Source organism: Trachemys scripta, chromosome 8, assembly GCF_013100865.1.
Source record: "Trachemys scripta elegans isolate TJP31775 chromosome 8, CAS_Tse_1.0, whole genome shotgun sequence".
Lineage (NCBI taxonomy): Eukaryota > Metazoa > Chordata > Testudines > Emydidae > Trachemys > Trachemys scripta.
In genome coordinates this window covers 40924700-40950321 of record NC_048305.1, presented here as the reverse complement: position 1 = coordinate 40950321, position 25622 = coordinate 40924700, and the positions used below count along the sequence as shown (strand labels likewise).

General features: G+C 46.5%; 1 protein-coding gene and 1 long non-coding RNA gene across 9 annotated transcripts in view; one reads left to right on the top strand and one right to left on the bottom strand.

The window, feature by feature from the left end:
* ATF6 (activating transcription factor 6) overlaps nucleotides 1-25622 on the bottom strand; it is a 343638-nt gene that overhangs the window by 159128 nt on the left and 158888 nt on the right. For all 8 annotated transcript variants that reach the window (XM_034778772.1, XM_034778774.1, XM_034778775.1 and 5 more), the window contains 2 exons: nucleotides 22267-22380; nucleotides 17123-17225 (listed from right to left, as the gene is read on the bottom strand). In XM_034778772.1, coding sequence (XP_034634663.1) covers nucleotides 17123-17225; nucleotides 22267-22380 — 217 coding nt within the window. The remainder of the gene's footprint in view (nucleotides 1-17122; nucleotides 17226-22266; nucleotides 22381-25622) is intronic.
* On the top strand, nucleotides 1731-25472 carry LOC117881470. Its single transcript, XR_004646807.1, has 3 exons — nucleotides 1731-3408; nucleotides 13867-14139; nucleotides 24106-25472. It is a non-coding gene; the product is annotated as an uncharacterized LOC117881470 (long non-coding RNA).

The window sequence follows — 25622 nt, the reverse complement described above, 5'->3', positions numbered from 1 at the left end:
GTGATTGCTTGGTAAGCCAGGTCCAATCAAACAAAACATGTTTTGACACAGCCAAACGCAAGGTCACACACGTAGGAATGAGAAGAAGAGGGTAACTTTTCATAACTGTTGTTCTTCAAGATGTGTTGCTCATCTACATTCTATTGTAGGTGTGCGTGCTCAACGCATGCACCAGTGCCGGAAGTTTTTCCCTCAGTGGTATCCGTAGGGGACCGGCTCCAGCACCCTCTGGAGTAGCGCATGTATGTGCTGGTATTAGGGGCACTGCCGCCGCGCCCCCCCCCCCCTTCAGTTGCTTCTTCCCAGAACTCTGACAGAGGGGAAGGAGGGTGGGTCATGGAATGGACATGAGCAACACATCTCAAAGAACAACAGTTATGAAAGGTAGCCATCTTTTCTTCTTCAAGTGCTTGCTCATGTCCATTCCATTGTAGGTGACTCCCAAGCAGTACCTCCAGAGGCAGGTAGGAGTTCATGGACATGGCTCTGCCAAAGCCAGCATCATCTTGGGCCTGTTGGGTGATGGCACAGTGCGTCGTGAACGTGTGTACCAATGACCACTTTGTGGCTCTACGGTTGTCCCGGATAGCCCTTGAGGAAAGAGCCGTCACTATTGGTAGAGGCACTGCACTATCTCGTAGCAAGTACGGATGCAGGTGGCGATCCAAGCCAAAATCCTCTGAGAAGACACTGGGAGGTCCTTCATCCTGTCAGCCACTGCAACGAAGAGTTCAGTAGATCTATAGAAGGGCTTGGTGCGCTCCAGGTAGAAAGCCAGGGAACGCCTGATGTCAAGGGTGTGCAGATGCCTCTCCTCGTTGGATGTGTGAGGCTTTGGACAGAACACCGGGAGGATATCCTGGTTGATATGGAATTGTGACACCACTTTTGGCAGGAAGGCCGGATGGGGATGCAGTTGGACCTTATCCTTGTAGAACACCATGTACAGCGGCTCTGACGTGAGGGCTTTAATCTCAGAGACTCACCTCACCATGGTAATAGCTACAAGGAATGCAACCTTCCATGACAGGTGTGAAAGGGAGCAGTGTAGCGGTTACCCCGCTCCTGCCTGGAAGGGCTTAAAACAGCCCTGGCAGAGGGCTGCAGCTCTAAAAGCTGGGCTGATTGGGGAAGTAGCCACAGCTGGGCCATGCCCCAATCACGCCACAGCTGGCCTGTATAAGAGGCTGGGAGCCAGGAGCTCAGCAGTCTCTCTCTGCTTTCAGAGGGGGAAGGGCTTGGCTGCATGAGCTAGAGACAGTCTCTCTCTGCGTTCAGGGAGAGAAGGGCCTGGCTGCAGGGAGCTAGAGACAAAATACCTGAGTGGAGCAGGGCTGGGGAAAGGCTGAGGAGCTGGGGAGCTCCAGCCTGGAAAGTCCCAGGCTGCGGCCTAGTAGGAGGCCAAGGGGTACTGGGGATTGCAGAGGGCAGCCTGGGGTAGGCCAAGGCAGCAGGTCCAAACCCAACCTTGCCTGTGATGAGTGGCCTATACTGCAGTCTGCCCCAGGGAGCGGGGGCTAGTTGGTGACTGACAGTGGCCTTATTCTGAGGTGAGGTAGGGATAATGAGTGGGGGTTCCCTGGGGAGGGGAGACCCAGATAAAAGGGCACCAGGGTCTGGGAGGGACAAGGGGGCCGGAGGACAGGCGGATCACCAGCCTGCAGAGGGCGCTCCAGGACGCTGGAAGAGCTAATTCCCAGAGTCACCAGCAGGAGGTGCCGCAGGGGTGAGTCCCGCTCCTCTACAAGCAGGAAGCCAGAGGTTTGAAGGGAGGGCCAGTGAGTCTGGAGAGGACTAGGTTGAGATCCCACTGAGGAACTGGGTCCCAAACCAGTGGAAAAAGTCTTTCAAGGCCTTTCATGAACCTGATCATCATCTCGTGCGAGAATACCAATCTACTCCTGGACATGAGGGTGGAAGGCTGATATGGCCTTGATCAATGAACATGCAAGGCCCTCGTGAAACAGGTAATCTAAGCTTTAAGTGAAGAAGGTAATCTAGGATGGATGGTAGAGACGACTGGATCAGAGAGATATTCCGCTCCAATGCCCATCAGGAGAAGCGCTTCCACTTTGCCAGGTATGTTGCCCTGGTAGAGGGCTTTCTGCTCTCCCAGAGGACCTGCTGCAACTGACTAGAGCAGGCTTGTTCCTCAGGGTTCAGACACTCAGCAACCACACTGTGAGGTAGAGAGAGGTGAGGTTCGGGTATAGTAATCGTCCGTGATTCTGAGAGAGCAGGTCCAGGTGGCTGGGACGTGTCCACAGGGCTGCCACTGCTAAGTCCATGAGCATGCTGAATCAATGCTGGCGAGGTCAAACTGGGGCGATCATAATGACTTGTCCCTCTTGATCTTCAAGAGGACCTTGCCGATCAGAGGGACTAGTGGGAAGGCATACATCAGGTCGCCTGACCACGACAGGAGGGAGGCATTGGATAGTGAGTCATTGTCAAGGCCTTGCAGAGAGCAGAACTGGTGACATTTTCTGTTTGGTGACCAACAAGTCCACTAGGGGAGTTCCCCACTTCTTGAAGAGCATCCTGACTACCTCTGAGTGGAGGGACCACTCATGGTGAGAAAAAAAGGATCTGCTGAGGCGATCCGCCAGCATGTTCCTGATGCCGGGGAGGTGTGAGGTTTCCAGGTGGATAGCATGTTGGATACAGAAGTCACACAGCTGATGGGCTTCCTGACAAAGGGCCAATGATTGAGCTCCTCCCTGTCTGCTGACATAGAACTTGGAGGCTGTGTTGTCTGTCAACACCTGCACCACACAACTGGACAGATGGGGAAGGAACACTTTGCAAGCCAGGCGGATAGCCCTGAGCTCTCTGACGTTTATGTGCAGTAACAGTTCCTCTTGAGACCATAGCCCCTGAGTTTAAAATTAGAGACACTGTGGGCCACAGATTCACAAACAGCACACCTTCCAACACCAGATTCATGTTGGACCACCACTGCAGGGAGGTGAGTACCCGTGGCGGGATCATGAGAAGTTTGTCCAGGTGATGTCTGGCCGGAGAGTAGACCGATGCCAGCTACATCTGGAGAGGTCGGAGGTGAAGTCTCACGTACTGGACAATGTAAGTGTATGCAAACACGTGCCCTAATAGCCTAAGACAGTCTCGGGCTGTGGTGAGTGGGCAGTGACCTGGGTTATCAGATCTGACATAGCCCTGAACCTTGCCTCTGGCAGGAACGCTCTGGCTCAGCTAGAGTCGAGTACTGCTCCGATAAATTCTGTCCTCTGCACCAGTACCAATGTTGATTTGTTTGTTTATCAACAGGCCCAGTGCTTGACAGCTGGCTCGCAGCATTGTGACATGGCATTGGACATAGTCCCTGGAGCGAACCTTCATGAGCCAGTTGTCAAGGAACGGGTAGATCTAGATACCCCTACGTCTGAGGTAGGCTGCGACTACCGCCGTGCACTTTGTAAATACCCGTGGTGCTGTAGCTAGGTCAAATGGGAGCACTGTGAACTGTTAGTGGGTGTTCCCAAATAAGACTCGTCGGAACCTGTTGTGACAGTGAAATATCAAAATATGAAAGTAAGCATCTTTCAGATAGAGGGTGGTGAAGCAGTTTCCCAGATCCAGGGAGAGAATGATGGAGGCCAGGGAGACCATGTGGAACTTCAACTTCTTGAGTATTTGTTGAGGTTTCACAGGTGAAGAATGGGGTGTAGAACCCCCCTGGCCTTTGGAATAAAAAAAATAGTGGGATCAGTGGGACTAGTGGGAAGGCATATATCAGGTCACCTGACCATGACAGGAGGAAGGCATTGAATAGTGAGCCATTGTCAAGATCTTGCAGAGAGCAGAACTGGTGACAAATGCTGTGGAACTTCCTCCATGGCCCCCACCCACAGAAGACCTTGCACCTCCTGAGCAAGCAGATGCTAATGAGAAGGGGTGGATATAAAGGTATTCAAAGCCCATGGCTGGGACATAATACTTCCTCTCCACCTGCTTGGAGGAGGGAGTTTGCCACAAGGTCTTGATCAGTTTCACCACTCACTCGTGGATGGGCAAGGCCACCTTAGATGGGGCGGCCACATGGGTGGCGTGTGAACCACCAGCTGGGGGAGGCTAGCTCCCAGCCCCGCCCCTTCTGCCCAAGGCCCTGCCTCTTCCACCCCCCCGCCGGAGCCCAGAGCCTCCCCACCATGGCCGCCATCCCCTGCCCCAGGCTTGCCCCCACCTAGCCCTGGAAAGGCGGGCTGTGCGACTCCAGCCCCAGAGTGGCAGGTGGCACAGCCCCAGCCCACCCTTGGAGCACCGGAGGGTGGGTAGCACGGCCTCAGCCTCAGAGCGGCGGGAGGGCGGGCTGCGCGGCCCCAGCCCCCGAGTGCCAGGAGGATGGGTAGTGCAGTCCCAGCCTCGGAGCACTGAGAGGGCAGGCGGCGCAGCTCCTGCCCCGGAATGCCAGGAGGGCAGGCTGCATGGCCCCAGCTGGGGCCACCACACCAGGGGAGCCACAGAGGGGGACCTGGGGGCGGTGCATGGGCGGAGCCATGCCTGGCTGTACTGGGAGGCACAACCTCCCCCAGCCTATGACACCTGCCACCCATGGGCGGCTGCACTCAAAATGTCAAACAGGGCATCGGAGGGTTCCAACAACTCTTCAGCCTCTAGCCCCAAGTTCACTGACACCGTTTTAAGTAGCTCTTGGTGAGCTTTTATATCATCCTGGGGAACCGTGGGGAAGGCCCCGCTACCGCCTCATCAGGTGCAGAGGATGAGAAGGAAGGCCTGCCGGGGGAGCCTCGGCTGAGGCTGGCTGCTTTTGGGGACCCTACTCTGATTCCTCCTCTGAGTCAGGGGACGGGCGAGAAACTGTTGTCGACTGCTGCTCAGATGTCCCTGAGACTGACATCTGAGAAAACCCCCAGGGTGGTGCCACAGAGTCAGCCACTAGCTCTGCGGCCACACGCTCACTGGCATGCCGGGGGTAATCCCGATGCTCTTGGCAGATGATCTTGGCCCGCAGGCAATGCGCCTTCCTCGCTGTCCAAGCTTGAGGAAGAAACTTGTTTCAGGGACCAGGGCAGTTCCGCTGCCACCAGCCTGCCCGTTCCATGCTGGCTGTCCCCATGTTCCTCTTTTGTGGACTGGTGTCAGGATGTCGGCGCTCAGTGCTGCATCTCCAGTGACGATAATCCGTTGATCGACGCCTCACGCTCAGAGAGCAGTGCCGCTCCGTTGACCTGGAATGGGAACAGGAGCAGGGAGACCCGCGTCTCAACTCTGGAGACCAGCAATGGGCCTCTGGAGACCTGTATCAACGATCCGCAGATCGGTGATGAGACTCCAGAGACCAGAGCTGCGACTCAAGGGATCAGTGCTGCAAGTCTGAAGAGCAATGGAGACGCTCAGGGTACCGGTGCCAGCCCTCTGGGGGCTGGCGATGCGCCTCTGTGGGTCTACGCCAGACAGCTGGCGATCAATACAGGGATCCTGGAGAGTGGTGCCTAAAGTCCAGGGCGTGGAGCCGGGAACTCTGGCAGGTAAGCCAACTCATATCGGAGGGCCGGTGGCACTGCTCTGGAGACCGTTGGCAGAAATTGGATGCTGCCTGCAGTGGCGAGTAGTGCTGTGGAGACTGAAAGAGCCCCAAGGCGGGTTTGCCCCGAAAATGAACAATCTCACTGGCTGGTGCGGAAGGGACAATATGTCCTTAGTGGCCTGGAATGCCTCCGGTGTGGACAGCACCGCCAGATGCTGAATGCTCCTGATGCTTCCTGGGGTGGTGAACAGGTCTCGGGGGGCTCGACAGCTCCTTGGATGCTGGAGCCTGGCTATGGTCCAGAGGAGATGAGGTGTCCTGCGTGGATCTTTGTTCACCTCCGGCTCTCTCCTTCCTCTTACAGGATGTAGTAGACCGCCCTCTCCCAGGCTTTTTCTGCTTCTTAGCCAGCATTGGGGACCAAGATCGGTGCCAGTCCAAGGTTGGTGCCGGCAGTGCGCTTCGCACCAAAGCAGCGGTGCTCAGGGCGGAGTCTGATCTGGCCGGTTCGAGGCCACTGCGAGAGTCAACTCCATAAGGAGTACTCAAAACCAAATACCTGTACCTTTTTGGTGCGCAGCTTGAAAATTTTACAGATGCGACACTAGTCGCTCACGTGGGTTTTCCCCAAGCACCATAGACAGATTTGGTAGGGATCACTGAGAGGCATAGTGGTTTTTTTTTTTTTTTTTTTTTGCAGCAATCACAAGGCTTAAAGCCTGGGCTAAGTTCCGTAGGAGACTAACAAACTACTTCTATACTAAACACTATGGGAACTATTAAACTATATAGGAAAATCACTATAACAACTATATACAGTAGTAGGCATCCTTCAGTCTCGAGAGACCATGGGTATGCGCCACTGAGAGGTGTGGTTAGATGTTCAGCTGCGTGTGTGTGTTCTTCCTCTGTGCTGCCCCAAATCTGCGCAGACAGTTGGCACAGCAGACCTCGAGTGAACAGACCACAAGATCTGTTAAGACACCAGGCCAGGTTTATTGTTGACAAAGCACGGTAATAGCACCTGGCAGACTCTACGAGGATACTAAAACATGTATGTCCATGACAATGGATGCAGCTCAGTGAATGGCAGGGCTTTCCATTCCCCCCTTGGCTGGACAGAGATACTCCCTCCGAGATACATCTTTATACCCTGATATAAACAAATTATGTACTGCCTCTGACATTGTTAGTTACTGGCCCCTGACATGGCTAGTTATCACCCATTACTTTATACATGTTGGCTTGATCAAAACATCTTTATTACGTACGGTCATCCTTACCTTATCTTTTAGGAGGGGTCAGTGTGTTCCTGTTATCCTTGGAGAATGTTTTTGTACCATCCTTGATATTGGGATGTTCTGGTACCACTTGATATCGGGATGTGCTTGTGTGAATACTTTGTGCCTTGCACTTCTTAGGAATGTGTATTTCTGCAATATCAGCCCTGTTCTTGCCAGATTCTGTGAGCAGGTCCTGCCTCATACCAGGCCTCTAATACAAGGACTTATGTCTCAGGCTCTCTTCCTACTAGAAGAGGTAAAGAATTTACTCAGTTGGTTTTATGGCAGCTGAGGCTGTGGCTGAAGAGACCCACTCGAGAAAGACAATCTCTGCCGCATCTGTCACATTTAAAGGTGATGTTTCAACCCTTTGGGCTCTGCCTTCTGTGAGCTCTTCTCTCCTCTGCTAAGCTGGACGGCTTTGCTCTCGTAAATCTGGAGACCTTTGTTAAGCTCTTGTTTCCAAAGACTGCGGTCTTGTGTACGATCTTCCCAGTTGTCACATCCATGTCCATTTCTTTGACGTCTCGCTTGCACACATTCTTGAAATGCAATTTTGGATGTCCTTTGGGACAGCAGAATCAAAATAGTAAAAGGTAAAGCTTACCGAGGCAAGGGAAGTTTCAGCACTATTGCTGGTGGTAAGAAAGAACTGAAGGGGTAGGGGGGGCCCCGGCGGTGGCCCTTATACTGGTGCATACACGCGCCACTCCAGAGGGCGCCAAAGCCGGAACCCTATGGATACCACTGAGAGAAAAACTTTCGGCACCGGCGCATGTGGTGAGCACACAAACCTACAATGGAATGGACATGAGCAAGCACCCAAAGAAGAACAGAGGTCACACCTACAGAATGGTTTCAGAGTGGTAGCAGTGTTAGTCTGTATCAAAAAGACAACGAGAAGTCCTTGTGGCACCTTAGAGACTAACAAATTTATTTGGGCATAAGCTTTCATGGGCTAGAACCCACTTCATCAGATGCATGGAGTGGAAAATACAGGAGCAGGTATAAATACATGAAAAGATGGGAGTTGCCTTACCAAGTGTGAGGTCAGTCTAACAAGACAATTCAATTAACAGTAGGATATCAAGGGAGGAAAAATAACTTTTGTAGTGGTAATGAGAGTGACCCATTTCAAATAGTTGACAAGAAGGTGTGAGTAACAGTAGGCCAGAAGGGTACCCAGAAGTCACCTACTACAAGACAGGCCCAACAAAGAAAGTAACAGAACGCCACTAGCTGTCACCTACAGCCCACAACTAAAACCTTTCCAGCGCATCATCAAGGATCTAAAGCCTATCCTGAAGCACGATGCCTCACTCTCACAGACCTTGGGAGACAGGCCAGTCCTCACTTACAGACAGCCCCCCAACCTGAAGCAAACACTCACCAGCAACTACACACCACACAACAAAAACACCAACCCAGGAACCAAACCCTGCAACAAACCCCGGTGCCAACTCTGTCCATAGATCTATTCAAGGGACACCATCAAAGGACCTAACCACATCAGCCACACCATCAGGGGCTCGTTCACCTGCACATCTACCAATGTGATATATGCCATCATGTGCCAGCAATGCCCCTCTGCTATGTACATTGGCCAAACCGGACAGTCTCTACGCAAAAGAATAAATGGACACAAATCTGACATCAGGAATTAAAACATTCAAAAGCCAGTAGGAGAACACTTCAATCTCCCTGGTCATTCAATAACAGACCTAAAAGTGGCAATTCTTCAACAAAAAAAAACTTAAAAAACAGACTCCAACGTGAAACTGCAGAACTGGAATTAATTTGCAAACAGGACACCATCAAATTAGGCCTGAATAAAGACTGGGAGTGGTTGGGTCATTACAAAACCTAAACCTAATTTCCCCATACTAATGCCCCCCTACTGTTACTCACACCTTCTTGTCAAGTGTTTGAATGGTCCACAAAAGTTATTTTTCCTCCCTTGGCATCCTACTGTTAATTGAATTGTCTTGTTAGACTGACCTCACACTTGGTAAGGCAACTCCCATCTTTTCATGTATTTATACCTGCCCCCGTATTTTCCATTCCATGCATGTGATGTAGTGGGTTCTAGCCCATGAAAGCTTATGCCCAAATAAATTTGTTAGCCTGTAAGCTGCCACAAGACCTACAGAATGGGGGACTCTGTACTAGAAAGCAGTGATTCTTGGGAGGTTATGAAGTCTGATGGAAACCAACTGAATCCTGAGCCCCTTCCCCTATACCAACTCTGCCCAGAGCCTTATATGGTCTGAGCCCTCCCTTGGCTTGAGAGGAAGGAGATGCGGAGTACCTCTCTGGCCACGAGCAGTGGGAGGCAGTGCCTTTACAAAGACTGCTCATTGCTCTCCCTCCCGGTGGCTGCTCAAAGAAGTGCTGCCTTGAGACTCTGCTCATCTGCTCCTTGCCCTGCAGCACCAACTCCTAGTGCCTCCCTAGGGCTCCTCCTCCTTCTTCTGTGGCTCCTCCTAAGACAGTGGACAGAGATGAGAGGAAGACTCAGCAATGCTAATACCCTCTGCTTCTTCTCCTGGCTTGGAAGAGGAGTTCTGGTACTTTCTCACCTCTTGTAGCCATCGCTGCTCCTTCCAGATGAGGCCCCACAACCTTCTTTACATTTTGAGAAACCCAGAACTCCCCCAAGCCATCACACTCCTGGCTGTCTGGCTACAGGCTAGTGGTTTGGCCTCCTCCCACTGTTTAGTAGAAATGAGAGCATGTGAGGGGAAACCTGGGACTTTTGCTCTCCATGAAGAAACGTCATTCATGGTACAGCACAGACCTTGGCAGCTGTGGATTTTAATAATGCTAAACGTAAATGTATGCATCTAGGAACACACAATGTAAGCCATACTTACAAGATGGGGGACTCTATCCAGGGAAGAAGTAGCTCTGAAATAGACTGGGGGGGTGGGAGGTGGATATTCAGCTGAACATAAGCTCCCAGTGTCACACTGTGGCTAAAAGGGCTAATGTATAGGTGGGGGAATCGCAGTAGGAGTAGAGAGGTTATTTTACCTTTATACTTGGGACTGTTGCGACTGTTGCTGGAATAATGTATGAAGGGACCTGTAGAATAATTCTGCTGCTCACAATTCAAGAAGGTTGTTAATAAGTTGACAAGAGTTTAGAAAAAAGCTTCAAGAATGACTAAAGGATTACAAAACCTGCCTTATAGTGATAGATTCAAGCAACTCAAACTATTTAGTTTAAGAAAGAGAAGGTTAAGGAGGGTCTTGATCACAGTCTCTAAGTACTTATATGGGGAATAAATATTTAGTAATTGGCTCTTCAATCTAGCAGAGGAAAGTATAATACAGCTAGAAGTTGAAGCTAGACAAATTCAGACTGGGAATAAGGCATACATTTTTAACAATGAGAGTAATCAATCATTGGAATAACTAATCAGGGGTTGTGGTGGATTGTCCATCACTGACCATTTTTAAATCAAGACTGGATGATTTTCTAAAATATCTGCTCTAGGAATTATTGTGGGGCAGTTCTCTGGCCTGTGTCATACAGGAGGTCAGACTACATGATCACAATGGTCCCTTCTGGCCTTGGAATCTATAAATAGTAACTGAATTTAAGCTAAGCTGCTTTAGTTACAGCAAAGGGTTCAGAATTAAACTAAACAGACTCTAAAGAAAAGTCATGCTTTCGAGAGACGCAAGATGACAATCAACCCCGCTTCAGTTCATATGCTTTCCCTGAGGGCTTCTGCCTCTTGGAAAATCTTCACATCCCCAAATTCACTACAGACATTCTGCTCAATATCACAGGTGATGGACACAGCTGAACAATGTGGGGCACAATCTCTTGGAATCACAGAAGTCAGTGATAGAAAAATCCTATTAGATCACATCCACTCCATCTCCCTTGCAATATCAGATTATTCCCTTCACCACATTTCTAGTGCTTGCTAAAGGTTCTGGGCCATGGGGTTGTACCACTTCCAAGGGAGACCAACAAGAGGAAACGGCGGTTTAATACTTAATAAATATTTCCCACAGTGTATGTCACATTGCCCAGGATGCTTCAGTTCAGTCCTTTTAAATGCTGCATTAAGATCTCTTTATTAAATGAGATGTTTGGAAAATTCACAGATACTCAGCATACTGACAAATGAAGATGAAGTTAAAAATCTGAACCATTAACACAGATCTCATTAATTCTGAGCCTGCATTATTACCAGCAACTTATCCATTTGGCAGTGTTTTAAAGCATGAATAGCAATCCCTGTACAAAAATGTTAAGCTAGGACTCATAACACTAAACCTAAAGGGTTTGCTGTAGTATATGCATAGCTGCACAAACCAATGATATACATTTGCATAGTCTACAGAGCTAGCTAGCCAATAGAGTTCATAAAGAAAAGGGGACTTTCAATTTCTCTTGTACTTTCATAAGTACAGGAGGGGAAAATTCCAATCAGTAGATTTCAACTAAGGCTGTGAAGTGATTAAAAAAATTAATCGTGATGAATCGTGCGATTAAAAAAATTAATCGTGATGAATCGCACTGTTAAACAATAATAGAATACCATTTATTTAAATATTTTGGATGTTTTCTACATTTTCAAATATATTTATTTCAATTACAACAGAGAATACAAAGTGTACAGTGCTCACTTTATTTTTTTTATTTCAAATGTTTGCACTGTAAAAAAACAAAATCGTATTTTTCAATTCACCTACTACAAGTACTGTAGTGCAATCTCTTTATCATGAAAGTTGAACTTACAAATATAGAATTACGGTATAAAAAACTGCACTCAAAAACAAAACAATGTAAAACTTTAGAGCCTACAAGTCCACTCAGTCGTACTTCTTTTTCAGCCAATCACTCAAACAAGTTTGTTTACATTTGCAGGAGATAATGCTTACAATATCACCTGAAAGCGAGAAAGGGCATTCTAATGGCATTGTTGTAGCTGGCGTCACAAGATATTTAGTGCCAGATGTGCTAAAGATTCATATGTCCCTTCGTGCTTCAACCACCATTCCAGAGGAAATGCGTCCATGCTGATGACGGATTCTGCTTGATAACAATTCAAAGCAGTGCAGATCGACGCATGTTCATTTTCATTATCTGAGTCAGATGCCACCAGCAAAAGGTTGATTTTCTTTTTTGGTGGTTCGGGTTCTGTAGTTTCTGCGTTAGAGTGTTGCTCTTTTAAGACTTCTGAAAGTGTGCTCCACACCTCGTCCCTCTCAGAATTTAGAAGGCACATCAGATTCTGAAACCTTGGTTTGAATGCTGTAGCTATTTTTAGAAATCTCACATTGGTACCTTCTTTGCGCTTTGTCAAATCTGCAGTGAAAGTGTTCTTAAAATGAACAACATGTGCTGGGTCATCTGAGACTGCTGTAACATGAAATATATGGCAGAATGCGGGTAAAACAGAGCAGGAAACATAGAATTTCCCCCCCAAGGAGTGCAGTCACAAATTTAATTGATGCATTTTTTTTTAACAAGCATTATCATCATGGAAGCATGTCCTCTGGAATGGTGGCCGAAGCATGAAGGGGCATGCTAATGTTTAACACAGGGGTTCTCAAATTGGGGGTTGGGACCCCTCAGGGGGTCGTGCGGTTATTATGTGGGGGGGGGGGTCACAAGCTGTCAGCCTGCACCCCAAACCCCCGCTTTGCCTCCAGCATTTATAATGGTGTTAAATATATAAAAAAAATGTTTTTAGTTTATAAGGGGGGTCGCACTCAGAGGCTTTCTATGTGAAAGAGATCACCAGTACAAAAGTTAGAGAATCACTGGTTTAGCATATCTGGCATGTAAGTACCATGCAACGCTGGCTACAAAAGAGCCATGCAAACGCCTGTTCTCACTTTCAGGTGATGTAAATAAGAAGCAGGCAGCAGTACTTCCCGTCAGTATAAACAAATTTGTCTTAGTCATTGTCAGAATAAGTAGTAGGACTGAGTGGACTTGTAGGCGCTAAAGTTTTACACTGTTTTGTTTTTTAGTGCAGTTATGTAACGAAAAAAAAAATCTGCATTTGTAAGTTTCCCAATAAAGAAACTGCACTTCAGTACTTTATGAGGTGAATTGAAAAATACTATTTCTTTTATTTATCATTTTTATAGTGCATATATTTGTAATCAAAAATAATAATATAAAGTGAGTGCTGTGCACTTTGTATTCTGTGTTGTAATTGAAATCAATATTGAAAATGTAGACAAACATCCAGAAGTATTTAATAAATTTCAATTGGTATTCTGTTGTTATAACTGCGATTAATCAGGATTAATTTTTTTGAGTTAATCGCGTGAGTTAACTGCATCATCATCCTACTGAGTTCTACAGTGCAGCACCTCAATCTCGCCAATTCCCTTCAGTGAGTGTTTCCCAAACACTTTCATAGTGTGCATCTTATTTGAACATAAGTTTGCCTTGTGAACTACCTCCCATCCCCTTCATAATCCCAAAACATCCTTGTGGCAACTGCATACATATTAAAAGTTAAACCATTTAATGTGTTTTAACTTATTGAAATTTAGCAGCTGGAAATTCTTACTGAACAAGGACAATTTTTTTAGAAATCTTGTTCTTAAAATTATATAAGATTTACTATTTACTAAACCTCAGTATTTCCTAGCTACTTGGGAGGCTGAGGCCGGCGGATCGCTTGAGCTCAGGAGTTCTGTAGTATTCAAAGTATTTCCTACTGCATGTAAAAATTTCATTAAAAAATAAAACATTCAGGATGGAAAATCAAACACTCAGTTAGGAAATGCCTGAATTAAGGTTGCCAATGCAGCTATAATTTGGACCCCTCATGCAGCCTCAATGCCATCTCACTGTTTTCAACCCTCTGCCTCATTCTCTGTCCAACTTATGTACTGAAAGAGTCTGGATATTGCAGCACAAAAAAGAGTAAATGATCATATAATTAGGCTGTATCATCATAATGCATATGCATAAGGGGATGAATTAGCTTTTACAGGCTACATTAATTCTTTTAACTTTTGAGTATTTGGCTTTGCAAACATAGTTTTAAAATGTAATTTCCTAGGTTTTTTTTTTTTTTTTTTTAAAAAGGAAAACTGAAAAACACAGAAATTCTATCAAATGGAAACATCATGACCTTCATTGATCATCGGCAGGATTTGAACCTCCTAAGCTCCTCTACTGCTTGAACTAAAGGAGTAACAAGCTGCAGTACCAGGCCGCTATCCTCTGTATGCACAAACCATTAGAGAGAGAGACCGCAGTGACTCGCACAATTATTTGCTAAACAGCAGAGGACTGTTGGGATTCAGTCAGAATTCCTAGCTTCTATTTCAGACTGGAAATAAGGCTTTAGCCCTGAAGGTAATTAACCATTGGAACAATTTATCATGGATTTACCATTACTAGCAATTTTTAAATTAAGATTGGTTAAGGGGTTCCAAAGAGGATGGAGCTAGGGTGTTCTCAGTGGTGGCAGATGACAGAACAAGAAGCAATGCTCTCAAGTTGCAGTGGGGGAGGTCTAGGTTGGATATTAAGAAACACTATTTCACTAGGAGGGTGGTGAAGCACTGGAATGGGTTACCTGGGGAGGTGGTGGAATCTCCATCCTTAGAGATTTTTAAGGCCCAACTTAACAAAGCCCTGGCTGGGATGATTTAGTTGGGGATTGGTCCTGCTTTGAGCAGGGGGTTGGACTAGATGACCTTCTGAGGTCTCTTCCAACCCTAATCTTCTATGATTGGATATTTTTCTATGAGATCTGCTCTAGTTCCAACACAAATTATTTCAGGGAAGTTCCGTGGCCTGTGTTATGCAAGAGATCAGACTAGATAATCATTGTGGTCTCTTCTGGCCTGGGAATCCACAAATCTATGAAACTTCTGGTTCTGAAGAGGAGTGTGGTCTAGGATTATAGACAGCACAGCCAAGCACATTGATTTGGCACAGTCTTTGGATAAGACTTGGATCTGTGATATTAGAGACAGGAGTCCATTCCCAGTTCTCCCAGAAGTGACTCTGCGTTACTTCTGTGCAAAATCTGTAAACTGGTGAGACTGATGCTCTCCCTGCTCCTAAGGTAAAGTAACTTGATAATAAGGACTGTTAAGTGCACAGAATTCACACTACCAATCAGTGGAAGATTTCCCCCTGGTTCCTACACCCTGAAGGAGGGGCACATTGCTGCTGCTGCACCTTCATCCTCTCTGGAGCTCTAGCTCTGGGCCTGGGCCATGTAGGAGGCTGAGTGGGCCCTGGAAGTACCCTTGGTGCAGATCAAAGTCAGCAGATCTGGAAATATGTTTAGTGCAGATGGAATCTTCAAAGATTTTTGCAGCAAGCCTCTAAAAAGCATTATTGGGCCTATGCAAATGACAATTTTCAGAAGCCTATAACTCTGCCAATGCTGGATGGATTTTCATTAAGTCAGCCAAAAGCACCTCCCTGGCCCTAGGACCATCTCCTCACTAAATTTCAAATTCTTGCTCCAAAGTATACAGATACTAAAACTTTTCAATTAAATGGCTGGAAATATTTTCTTAAAACAGGGAAAAAGGTTGTTTTGCATAATCTTGTTCTTTCAAATGGCTGAACCAATTTTGATTATTTTTTTTTATTATTTTTTTTTAAGTTCAGCCTGAAGCAGAGTGCAAGCATGGAAAAATTCAGCCTGAATACTTAAAATCTGGCAAAGTAAAAACCATCTGAAAACAGTGACTTATGCTGGAAAGAGTCAGGCAATCTTAACTATAGACGTTGCTGCCAGCTCAGCCTATAACACCAAGCATAGAGAAATAAAAGGAATCATTGCAGATATAGAGGTAACCACATGTATTAGGTTAAGTAAAAAAAGATTTACAGTCTCAACACTCTCCTTTGGGTCTCTTTCTTGAAAGTTTATTTATATTGATTTTACTATTCACAAAAGACAAGACTCAAGCAAGGTATAGAGTCGAGGAGGTATCTACAGCTTTCCTTCACAGCTCTTGTAACACCACTCAATCTTTATCTGCCAAATCCACTGCTACGCCAGTCCTGGCATCCCTTGAACAGCAGCTTACAACCATGCCAAACTGTATGGCAGTTCTGTGATTGTGGACGAATATCTGCCAAGAACTTAATGTGAGACCATTTTTGGTTGTAAACTTCAACGAGTTGAGGTTTGAACCAATATCAAGCGGAGTGCCCCAGGGGTCGGTCCTGGGGCCAGTTTTGTTCAACATCTTTATTAATGATCTCGATGATGGGATTAATTGCACCCTCAGCAAGTTCACAGATGACACTACCCCCCAGTGGAGACACACTGGAGGGTAGGGATAGGGTCCAGAGTGACCTAGACAAATTGGAGAATTGGGCCAAAAGAAATCTGATGAGATTCAACAAGGAAAAGTGCAGAGTCCTGCACTAAGGACGAAAGAATCCCATGCACTGCTACAGGCTGGGGACCGACTGGCTAAGGAGCAGTTCTGCAGAAAAGGACCTAGGGATTACAGTGGAGGAGAAGCTGGATATGAGTCAGCAGTGTGCCCTTGTTGCCAAGAAGGCTAACTGCATATTGGGCTGCATCAGTAGGAGCACTGCCAGCAGATCGAGAGAAGTGATTATTCCCCTCTATTTGGCACTCGTGAGCCCACATCTGGAGTATTGCGTCCACTTTGGAGCACCCCAATACAAAAAGGATGTGGACAAATAAGAGAATCCAGCGGAGGCTCACGAAAATGATTAGGGGCTGGGGCACATGACTTATGAGGAGAGGCTGAGGGAACTGGGCTTATTTAGTCTGCAGAAGAGAAAAGAGTGAGGGGGGATTTGATAGCAGCCTTCAACTACCTGAAGGGGGGTTCCAAAGAGGATGGAGCTAGGCTGTTTACAGTGGTGGCAGATGACAGAATAAGAAGCAATGCTCTCAAGTTGCAGTGGGGGAGGTCTAGGTTGGATAGGAGGAAAAACTATTTCACTAGTAGGGTGGTGAAGCACTGGAATGGGTTACCTAGGGAGGTAGTGGAATCTCCATCCTTAGAGGTTTTTAAGGCCCAGCTTGACAAAGTCCTTGCTGGGATGATTTAGAGTTGGGGTTGGTCCCGCTTTGAGCAGGGGGTTGCACTAGATGACCTCCTGAGGTCTCTTCCAACCTTAATCTTCTATGATTCTATTAACCAGGGACTCCAGAAATAACTAGTATGTTAACCCTTTGCTCTACCAATCTGCAGCTTTCTTTCACATTTAATCTTTGATAAGTTTCACTACACAGAAAAGCCTTGTGGAATGAGCCGTGTCTCAGTAAAGCTGGTCATGTTGCCAGCAGTTAATTTGTGTTGCTAATGATTCAACAGTACAAACCTACCTGGACAACTCGTGTTTTCTGCTGCTGGTTATTTGACATTCTTCTAGACCTTGTCCTTTCCACTTCATGCCTATGAACCCACCCTCGAAGTTCATGATTTAATCTGTAAAATGCAACATTAAATTAGGCATGTCTTTAAAAGAGGAGTCAAAATGTCTTGGGTTTTGAGCCGCATTTTAACAATCTACCTGAAAATTATTGTGATTTAATGTTAGGGTTTTGTTCATCTTCACATTTTATATTGTGTTCCTTTTAACACTGGGGTATGAATGTTAGTCACAAGTTCAAAGAACATTCATAGCTAAGTATCTGCCATGTGTTAATATTGGACTGGATTTTTCCACCTACAGTGGTTCCTATATATAATTAAATAAATACGAATCCTGAAAACAATAGGGGTATATTGAGAATTTAAATCACAAGGCTACCAACTCAAGAATAAAATTCGATTAAATACTCAAAAATTTAATTTAACAGAGTAAAAGGGGAAAAAAAGAAGAAAAGAAAAAATATGCAGTGATGAATTCATGTCTTTAGAAGCCACAAAATTCCAGTTCTTCCATCAAGGCAAAGAAAGTATTAGCTACTTCAATTATATCTTTGTTTACTTTATGATGTTGAAGGGAAAAAGTCATGACCTGTGTATTTCTGTCTTTAACTGGCCTCTAAATCCATTTTATAATAAATTTTCCAACTGCATAATTGGATTAATGAAAAAGCTTTGGACACTTCCACACAGGCAGATCTGTGGTGGACTGGATGGCTCAGAGAATTGTTACAATGTTTTATGATTGTTACTAGTCTCTAGCAGTGAGTAGGCTAGGCTGCTGATTCCAAGTGAGCAAAGGCTGATGGTGAGTGAAGGTCAATATCCCACCTGACAGCATCAGAATGGAGGGTCCAGTGCCTCCAGGGGAATTCATAGAATATCAGGGTTGGAAGGGACCTCAGGAGGTCATCTAGTCCAACCCCCTGCTCAAAGCAGGACCAACACCAACTAAATCATCCCAGCCAGGGCTTTGTCAAGCCAGGCTTTAAAAACCTCTAAGGATGGAGATTCCACCACCTCCCTAGGTAACCCATTCCAGTGCTTCACCACCCTCCTAGTGAAAAAGTTTTTCCTAATATCCAACCTAACCTCCCCCACTGCAACTTGAGACCATTACTCCTTGTTCTGTCATCAGGTACCACTGAGAACAATCTAGATCCATCCTCTTTGGAACCCCCTTTCAGGTAGTTGAAAGCCGCTATCAAACCCGCCGCTCATTCTTCCCTTCTGCAGACTAAACAATCCCAGTTCCCTCAGCCTCTCCTCATAAGTCATGTGCTCCAGCCCCCTAATCAGTTTTGTTGGCCTCCGCTGGACTCTTTCCAATTTTTCCACATCCTTCTTGTAGTGTGGGGGCCAAAACTGGACACAGTACTCCAGATGAGGCCTCACCAATGCCGAATAGAGGGGAACGATCACGTCCCTCGATCTGCTGGCAATGCCCCTACTTATACAGCCCCAAATGCCGTTAGCCTTCTTGGCAACAAGGGCACACTGTTGACTCATACCCAGCTTCTCCTCCACTGTAACCCCTAGGTCCTTTTCTGCAGAACTGCTTCCTAGCCATTCGGTCCCTAGTCTGTAGCAGTGCATGGGATTCTTCCGTCCTAAGTGCAGGACTCTGCACTTGTCCTTGTTGAACCTCATGAGGTTTGTTTTGGCCCAATCCTCTAATTTGTCTAGGTCCCTCTGTATCCTATCCCTACCCTCCAGCGTATCTACCACTCCTCCCAGTTTAGTGTCATCTGCAAACTTTCTGAGAGTGCAGTCCACGCCATCCTCCAAATCATTAATGAAGATATTGAACAAAACCGGCCCCAGGACTGATCCCTGGGGCACTCCACTTGAAACCGGCTGCCAACTAGACATGGAGCCGTTGATCACTACCCGTTGAGCCCGACGATCTAGCCAGCTTTCTATCCACCTTATAGTCCATTCATCCAGGCCCTACTTCTTTAACTTGCTGGCAAGAATACTGTGGGAGACCGGTATCAGAGGGGTAGCCGTGTTAGTCTGAATCTGTAAAAAGCAAGAGAGGGTCCTGTGGCACCTTTGAGACTAACAGAAGTACTGGGAGCATAAGCTTTCGTGGGTAAGAACCTCACTTCTTCAGATGCAAGAGATGTGGGAGACCGTATCAAAAGCTTTGCTAAAGTCAAGGAATAACACATCCACTGCTTTCCCCTCATCCACAGAGTCAGTTATCTCCTCATAGAAGGCAATTAGGTTAGTCAGGCATTACTTGCCCTTGGTGAATCCATCCTGACTGTTCCTGATCACTTTCCTCTCCTCTATGTGCTTCAGAATTGATTCCTTGAGGACCTGCTCCATGATTTTTCCAGGGACTGAGGTAAGGCTGACTGGCCTGTAGTTCCCTGGATCCTTCTTCCCTTTTTTAAAGATGGGCACTACATAAGCCTTTTTCCAGTCATCCGGGACCTCCCCGGATCGCCATGAGTTTTCAAAGATAATGGCCAATGGCTCTGCAATCACATCCGCCAACTCCTTTAGCACCCTCGGATGCAGTGCATCTGGCCCCATGGACCTGTGCTGCCCAGTGCAGCAGTCTGGGAGCTGACCTTGTTCGTGAAGACAGAGGCAAAAAAATCATTGAGTACATTAGCTTTTTCCACATCCTCTCTTACTAGGTTGCCTCCCTCATTCAGTAAGGGGCCCACACTTTCCTTGACTTTCTTCTTGTTGCTAACATACCTGAAGAAACCCTTCTTGTTACTCTTAACATCTCTTGCTAGCTGCAACTCCAAGTGTGATTTGGCCTTCCTGATTTCACTCCTGCATGCCTGAGCAATATTTTTATACTCCTCCCTGGTCATTTGGCCAATCTTCCACTTCTTGTAAGCTTCTTTTTTGCGTTTAAGGTCAGCAAGGATTTCCACTGTTAAGCCAAGCTGGTCGCCTGCCATATTTACTGTTCTTTCTACACATTGGGATGGTTTTTTCCTGCAACCTCAATAAGGATTCTTTAAAATACAGCCAGCTCTCCTGGACTCCTTTCCCCCTCATGTTATTCTCCCAGGGGATCCTGCCCATCTGTTCCCTGAGGGAGTCAAAGTCTGCTTTTCTGAAGTCCAGGATCCATATTCTGCTGCTCTCCTTTCTTCCTTGTGTCAGGATCCTGAACTCGACCATCTCATTGGGAGTCTCTGATTATCTTAGGACAGGGGATAGGGAAGACAGGGAACTTTTCTTATATAACAGAGAAAAAAGTAAATAAGTCACCTAGAGTTCCCCATCCTGCAGAGAAATACACTGGACTTTCTGGGCAATTGGAAAAAATTGCTCCCTCTTCCCATTGCCACCCCTCTCTCTTTACTCTCCATGGCTCTTCTTGCTCCCCATGAAGGCTTTCCTCACCTTCCCTACCCTAAACTCCACAGATAATCCCCCTCTCCCTCCCACACCAGGAACTGACCTCTTCGTATGCATGAAGGCCAATAGTCTCCAGTGCTCAGTAGCCCATTCCCAGCTCCCTGCTCCACTTTCCTAGCAGCCAAAAAGGATGGCTCCACATCCTCTCCATGCAGCTATCTCTCAGCTGTTCTCAATTCGACAGAGGATCAAAGCTCAAGCCCAGTGCTGCTATTAAGAGTGGGGTCTGCTGATTGCCGGGAAGGAAAAGTAGCTGCTTTCTGTTGGAAACAGTCCCAGGATTCTAGTTCATTTGTGCTAAGCGCAGGACAAACCCCCAATGTTTCTTTTTGCCGGGAGGCAGGCAGAATAGATGCTCATGAGAGCCCCTTGACTTGGGGGGAAGGCATATGCTTGACAAGTAGGTGGTTCCGGCTGCTGATGCAGCACTGGGCCAGCATCCTAGGGAATCCTCTGATCCCATCAAGTGCAAGCCTTACTGCATTGCTGCCTGCTCAAATGCATTATGGGACAATCCAGCATGTCTCATAGGTTAAAGGGAGGCAAGTCAGCTGAGCAAGTGGGAGCTAAGGCCTAGTCCATACACAAAAGATGCATGTGACATCTTGGGTCTTGAACCCAGGCCTGGGAGTCCCCAGAGAGCCACTGCGTTCTGGGCTGCACCCGATGGCTGCTGAAATCTGATGGGCTGGGGAGCTAGTAGGACTATGGCCTCAGCCAAGGCGCCAACCACAGGAGCCCTGATTGGAGGATCACCCAGTTCCACAGATTGGTCCATCCATACTATTTGAGCCAGAAGGTGGCACAGGAAATTTATCCAAGCACCAAGGTGTTTTCCTATTGTGGCTGCATTGGACTCTGCTTGTGCCTGCCTCCCGCACCCAACCCTGTTCCTGATTCCTGCTATGCTCCTGCCTCACCCCTGTTCCCACCATGCTCCTGCTCCGTGCCTCTCCTCAAGTTCCTTCCCTTACACCTCACCTCCAATCATTAGTGACCAGTCCTGGCTCCGACCCCGGCCTCTCACTTCTGACCCTGATTCAAACTTGACCCTTGGCTCTGGCATTTGGTATCTGACCTTGGTTCTGACCCTCAGCTTTGTTTCCTGGATCTAGTAACTGGCAGTTGATTCTGGTGCTGACCCCTTGGCTTGGTTCCCCTATCTGGACACCAGCACCGCCCACTAAACCTCACTCCTCTGACTACTAGGTCAGACTGTCTACACCCTGGTACAAAACAGCGCACTGGTTTAACTAAAGGTGAAAAGTTAAACTGAGTTAATTAAACCAGTGCAACATTGTGTGTGGCCACTCTAACATTGGTTTAAGCATGGCTTCTATTGGTTTAGCTTGCACTTATAAGTTAGAGGTGTCGGTAACCTAGGTCAGGCTGGTGTAAATGGATGTTAGAGTATCCATACACAAAGTTACACCGGTCTAACAAACTAAGATCCATTTAAAGCAACCCAGTTTATATTGGGTTTCCCACATCTGTAACTTACAGATGCCAGCTAAACCAGGATTCAAACACACCTGTAGAACAATGGGGAAGCTTGTGTTGCCACTGACCACAATGTATCTAGTATGGATATAAACAAAGAAATGCCAGGCACCTTGGCCGCCAGTCTGGCACCTTTCATCTACACAGCATTCACACAACAATTACAAACTAAAAAACACGCACTTGGAAATCAATGTTTACTAACCTGAGAGACTCAGTCCGGTTGATCAGTGGCTGACAGGGTGGTGGAGAAATATACAATAGTGGGTCTTCTGTTACTACCATTAAGGCTTTGTTATCAGAAACAGAACGTTCATACCTAGAAATAAAGACACCAAAAAATCTCTTCAAATTTCTTTCAAAGTTCCTTCAGCCTCCCACAATGAACATGTATCACCAAGGGCCAATGAGAGAGCCAATGAACAGATTACTATTGCTCCAACAGATTCTTCTTCTAGAAGAGATGACAATTTGTGCCTAGTAACCCAGTATTTTGCTCTCTTTTCCCTCAGGATATTTGTAGAACCCAATGCAGGGAAACACATCATCAGTATGGGAGTCAAAAACAAAATTTGCCTCTTAAGCCAAAAATCATAGTGCTCACACAAACAAGCCAAAGAAGTTAGCAGTTTAACTGTAAATCTTATTTACAATACTGCTAGCTCCATGGGGCAGGGACTGTTGTTTTTGTTCTGTGCCCAGCATAATGGGGTCCTGGTCCATGACTAGGGTTCCTAAGTGTTAAGTTGATACAAATAAAATGACAATCATTCAGATTAAATTTGCAGATGTCATTAATCACTTGTAATAAATTCTTCTCTACATCAACCATTCAAAACAAGACTTCTGCCCACAGCAATTGCTTTGCTCCTACAGCACTGTGCTTGTATGTGGACTGGTGAACCTGGATGAACCTTGACTCCAGTGTACAGGCTCCAGGAGGTGATGCTCTGCATGGCTGGGGGAGAAAGAGCCCTAGCTATGAAGAAGTGGACATATTGAAGCAGGGGTTACCTAAATCTGCACCACAGGCCATTCTGGCCAGTTGGCAGGAGCTCAAAGACATCATCTTATTTGCATGCATATTGTAACCATACTTCTAATTGATTTCAAGTTTTATAATGTGACACAAATGTAAGGGGCACGGACCAAACAGCAGCCCTATAGATTTCATACCCAAAGAGGCAGGCTTCTCTGGCCAATGTGCAGAGAAGTCTGGTCAAGTGGCCTGCTCTTTGGTCTAGTGAGATAGGGGAAGCTAAGGTGGGCAGTAGGGGGCAAGCAAAAGAGCAAGACCACACTGCCAGCTGCTTGCAGGGAGGGGATCCAGAATTGAGAGCAGCTGGAGAGGCCACAGAGCCAGCAGGGATGAAAAGTGGCAGAATGGGCAGCAAACCCTGCTACACTGTAGCTGCTAGTAGATCAACAGCTCTTCCAAATGGGAGAAACATGGAAAGAAAGGAGCCTGAGGCAGAGACTCACAGGGGCAGCAGAGCCTTGGAGAAAGACAGAAGAGAAACCCCAATCTCAACCCCAGCTGGGATCTCAGCCATAAGAGTGAGGAGAGAAGGGAACTAGCCCTCCCTTTCCCAGAGTCCCTAAAGAACCACAGGGGCTCTCCTTGCTTCACCTTTGAGAGGGGGAGGCATATGAAAAGCCAGGCCATCTCTTTCATATGTGGAGTAGCAGAGGAAAAGTTTGTCTGTGAAGGAGATTTTGCCTGAGATGCTGCTGGTAGTCTGGGAAATCCTGGGGCCTGCCCAGTGGAGAATTGGGAAGGAGGCCTAGAAGCAAGGCAGAAGTCTTGGCTTGGCTCTTAAACTCAGGCAGTTAGCTCCAGGTCCCTAGCCTCAGTTCTTTATGATAATCCTTGGGTAAAAAATGTGAAAGCACTTAAGTGACTTAGGAGCTGAAGTCCTACTGACTTTCAGTGAGACTCAGGCACTTAAATGCCCAGGTTCCTTTTGAAAATGTTACTCATTTTTTTTCCTTTATCCTTCTTTCCACCTTCCCGCCTTGTCCCTCTTCTGGTCTCTGCTTCTAGCACTGACAGAGAAAAGAAAAAGAAGCAGAGGGTTCCACGCTTACCAAGCAACAAGGTGAAAGACTGGAGAAAAAGAGGAGGTGCTGGCTCTGACATACCTTCCTGAGTGAGCATCTCTGCTACCTCATCACATAATTCATAGTCTAAAATATGCCACATAGAACATAGGCCCTTCATCATAGCCACATAATACTAAGTCATTAGAGTATTCCTGATTGATTCCCGTCTTTCCACATGGCAAAAATCTATTAGTGCTTTCTGCACATTTGCGGCTGCCTCTATTCAGCTAGCCAAAAATATTTGGAAAGGACAGATCTGTTAGGACAGACTCTGTGAAGGGGAAAACACAGTCTGAATAAGCCAACCTTCAATCTGGACACAATCCAGAACATACACATCCACTGCCTGCTGGAGATCTAGAAAGGCTTAAAGTGACTTTATGTCAATTGAATACACCCCTGTAAATGACCAATAAAGATATTAATGGATAAAATAAAACTTATTCTTTGGGAATACTTGGTAGGCAGCCGCTAGAGCAGACTGTAATCATACATTCGTGAGGTGCATCTCTGTAGATATCCAGGAATAATGGTTTGCACAAGCATTTGAGTGACTAAGAAAACAAATATCATAGCTTGAATTTTAAGAAGGGCTGGGTAACATGACAAATATTAACATTCATAACCATGCAAGTCAAGACAACTCTACTGCATTTTTCAAGGAGAAAGAAAAGTTTCCTTCCCATCCTATTGAACTGGAAGGAACCTTGAAAGGTCATTGAGTCCAGCTCCCTGCCTTCACTAGCAGGACCAAGTACTGATCCCTAAGTGGCCCCATCAAGGATTGAACCCTGCGTTTAGCAGGCCAATGCTCAAACCACTAAGCTATCCCTATCCCTCTCCCCCATGAAGTATTGGTTATTTCAGTCAGAAGTGGCACCAATCGCTAATAACTCTCTTTCTCAAGCCAGGAAGGGCCTGGGTCGGATTCCCAAGTCTTGAGTCAAGACTCCTTTAGGGTGCATAGAGAGTATGTCCAACCTCAAGTGTTCAAAAATTGTGAATCAGGCCCCCAAATCATGAGACTGTCTTAAATATTAGTTTTAATAATAAATGTTGGGTTTTTTGCTTGCCTGCTGGTTTCTGAGCCTGTAGGGTACACCTGCTTCATGTTTTCACACTTTTCTCTGCAACCATGAGAGCTAGAAACTAACTTTTTTTTTCCAAATGAAAGTTGTGATTCTCTTTTGGTGTCTTGACTCTACCAGCTGGGTCTTCAAGAAAAACACCATTTCAAGACCTGTGGTAAAATCCCAGGAGCTGGCAACAATGTGTAGAGTACATTTTTCCCCCAATGCTTTCTAGGGAGGAGGGATAACTCAGTGGTTTAAGCATTAGGCTGCTAAACCCAGGGTTGTGAGTTCGATCCTTGAGAGGGCCATTTAGGGATCTGGGGCAAAAATCTGTCTGGGGAGTGGTCCTGTTTTGAGCAGGGGGTTGGACTAGATGACCTCCTGA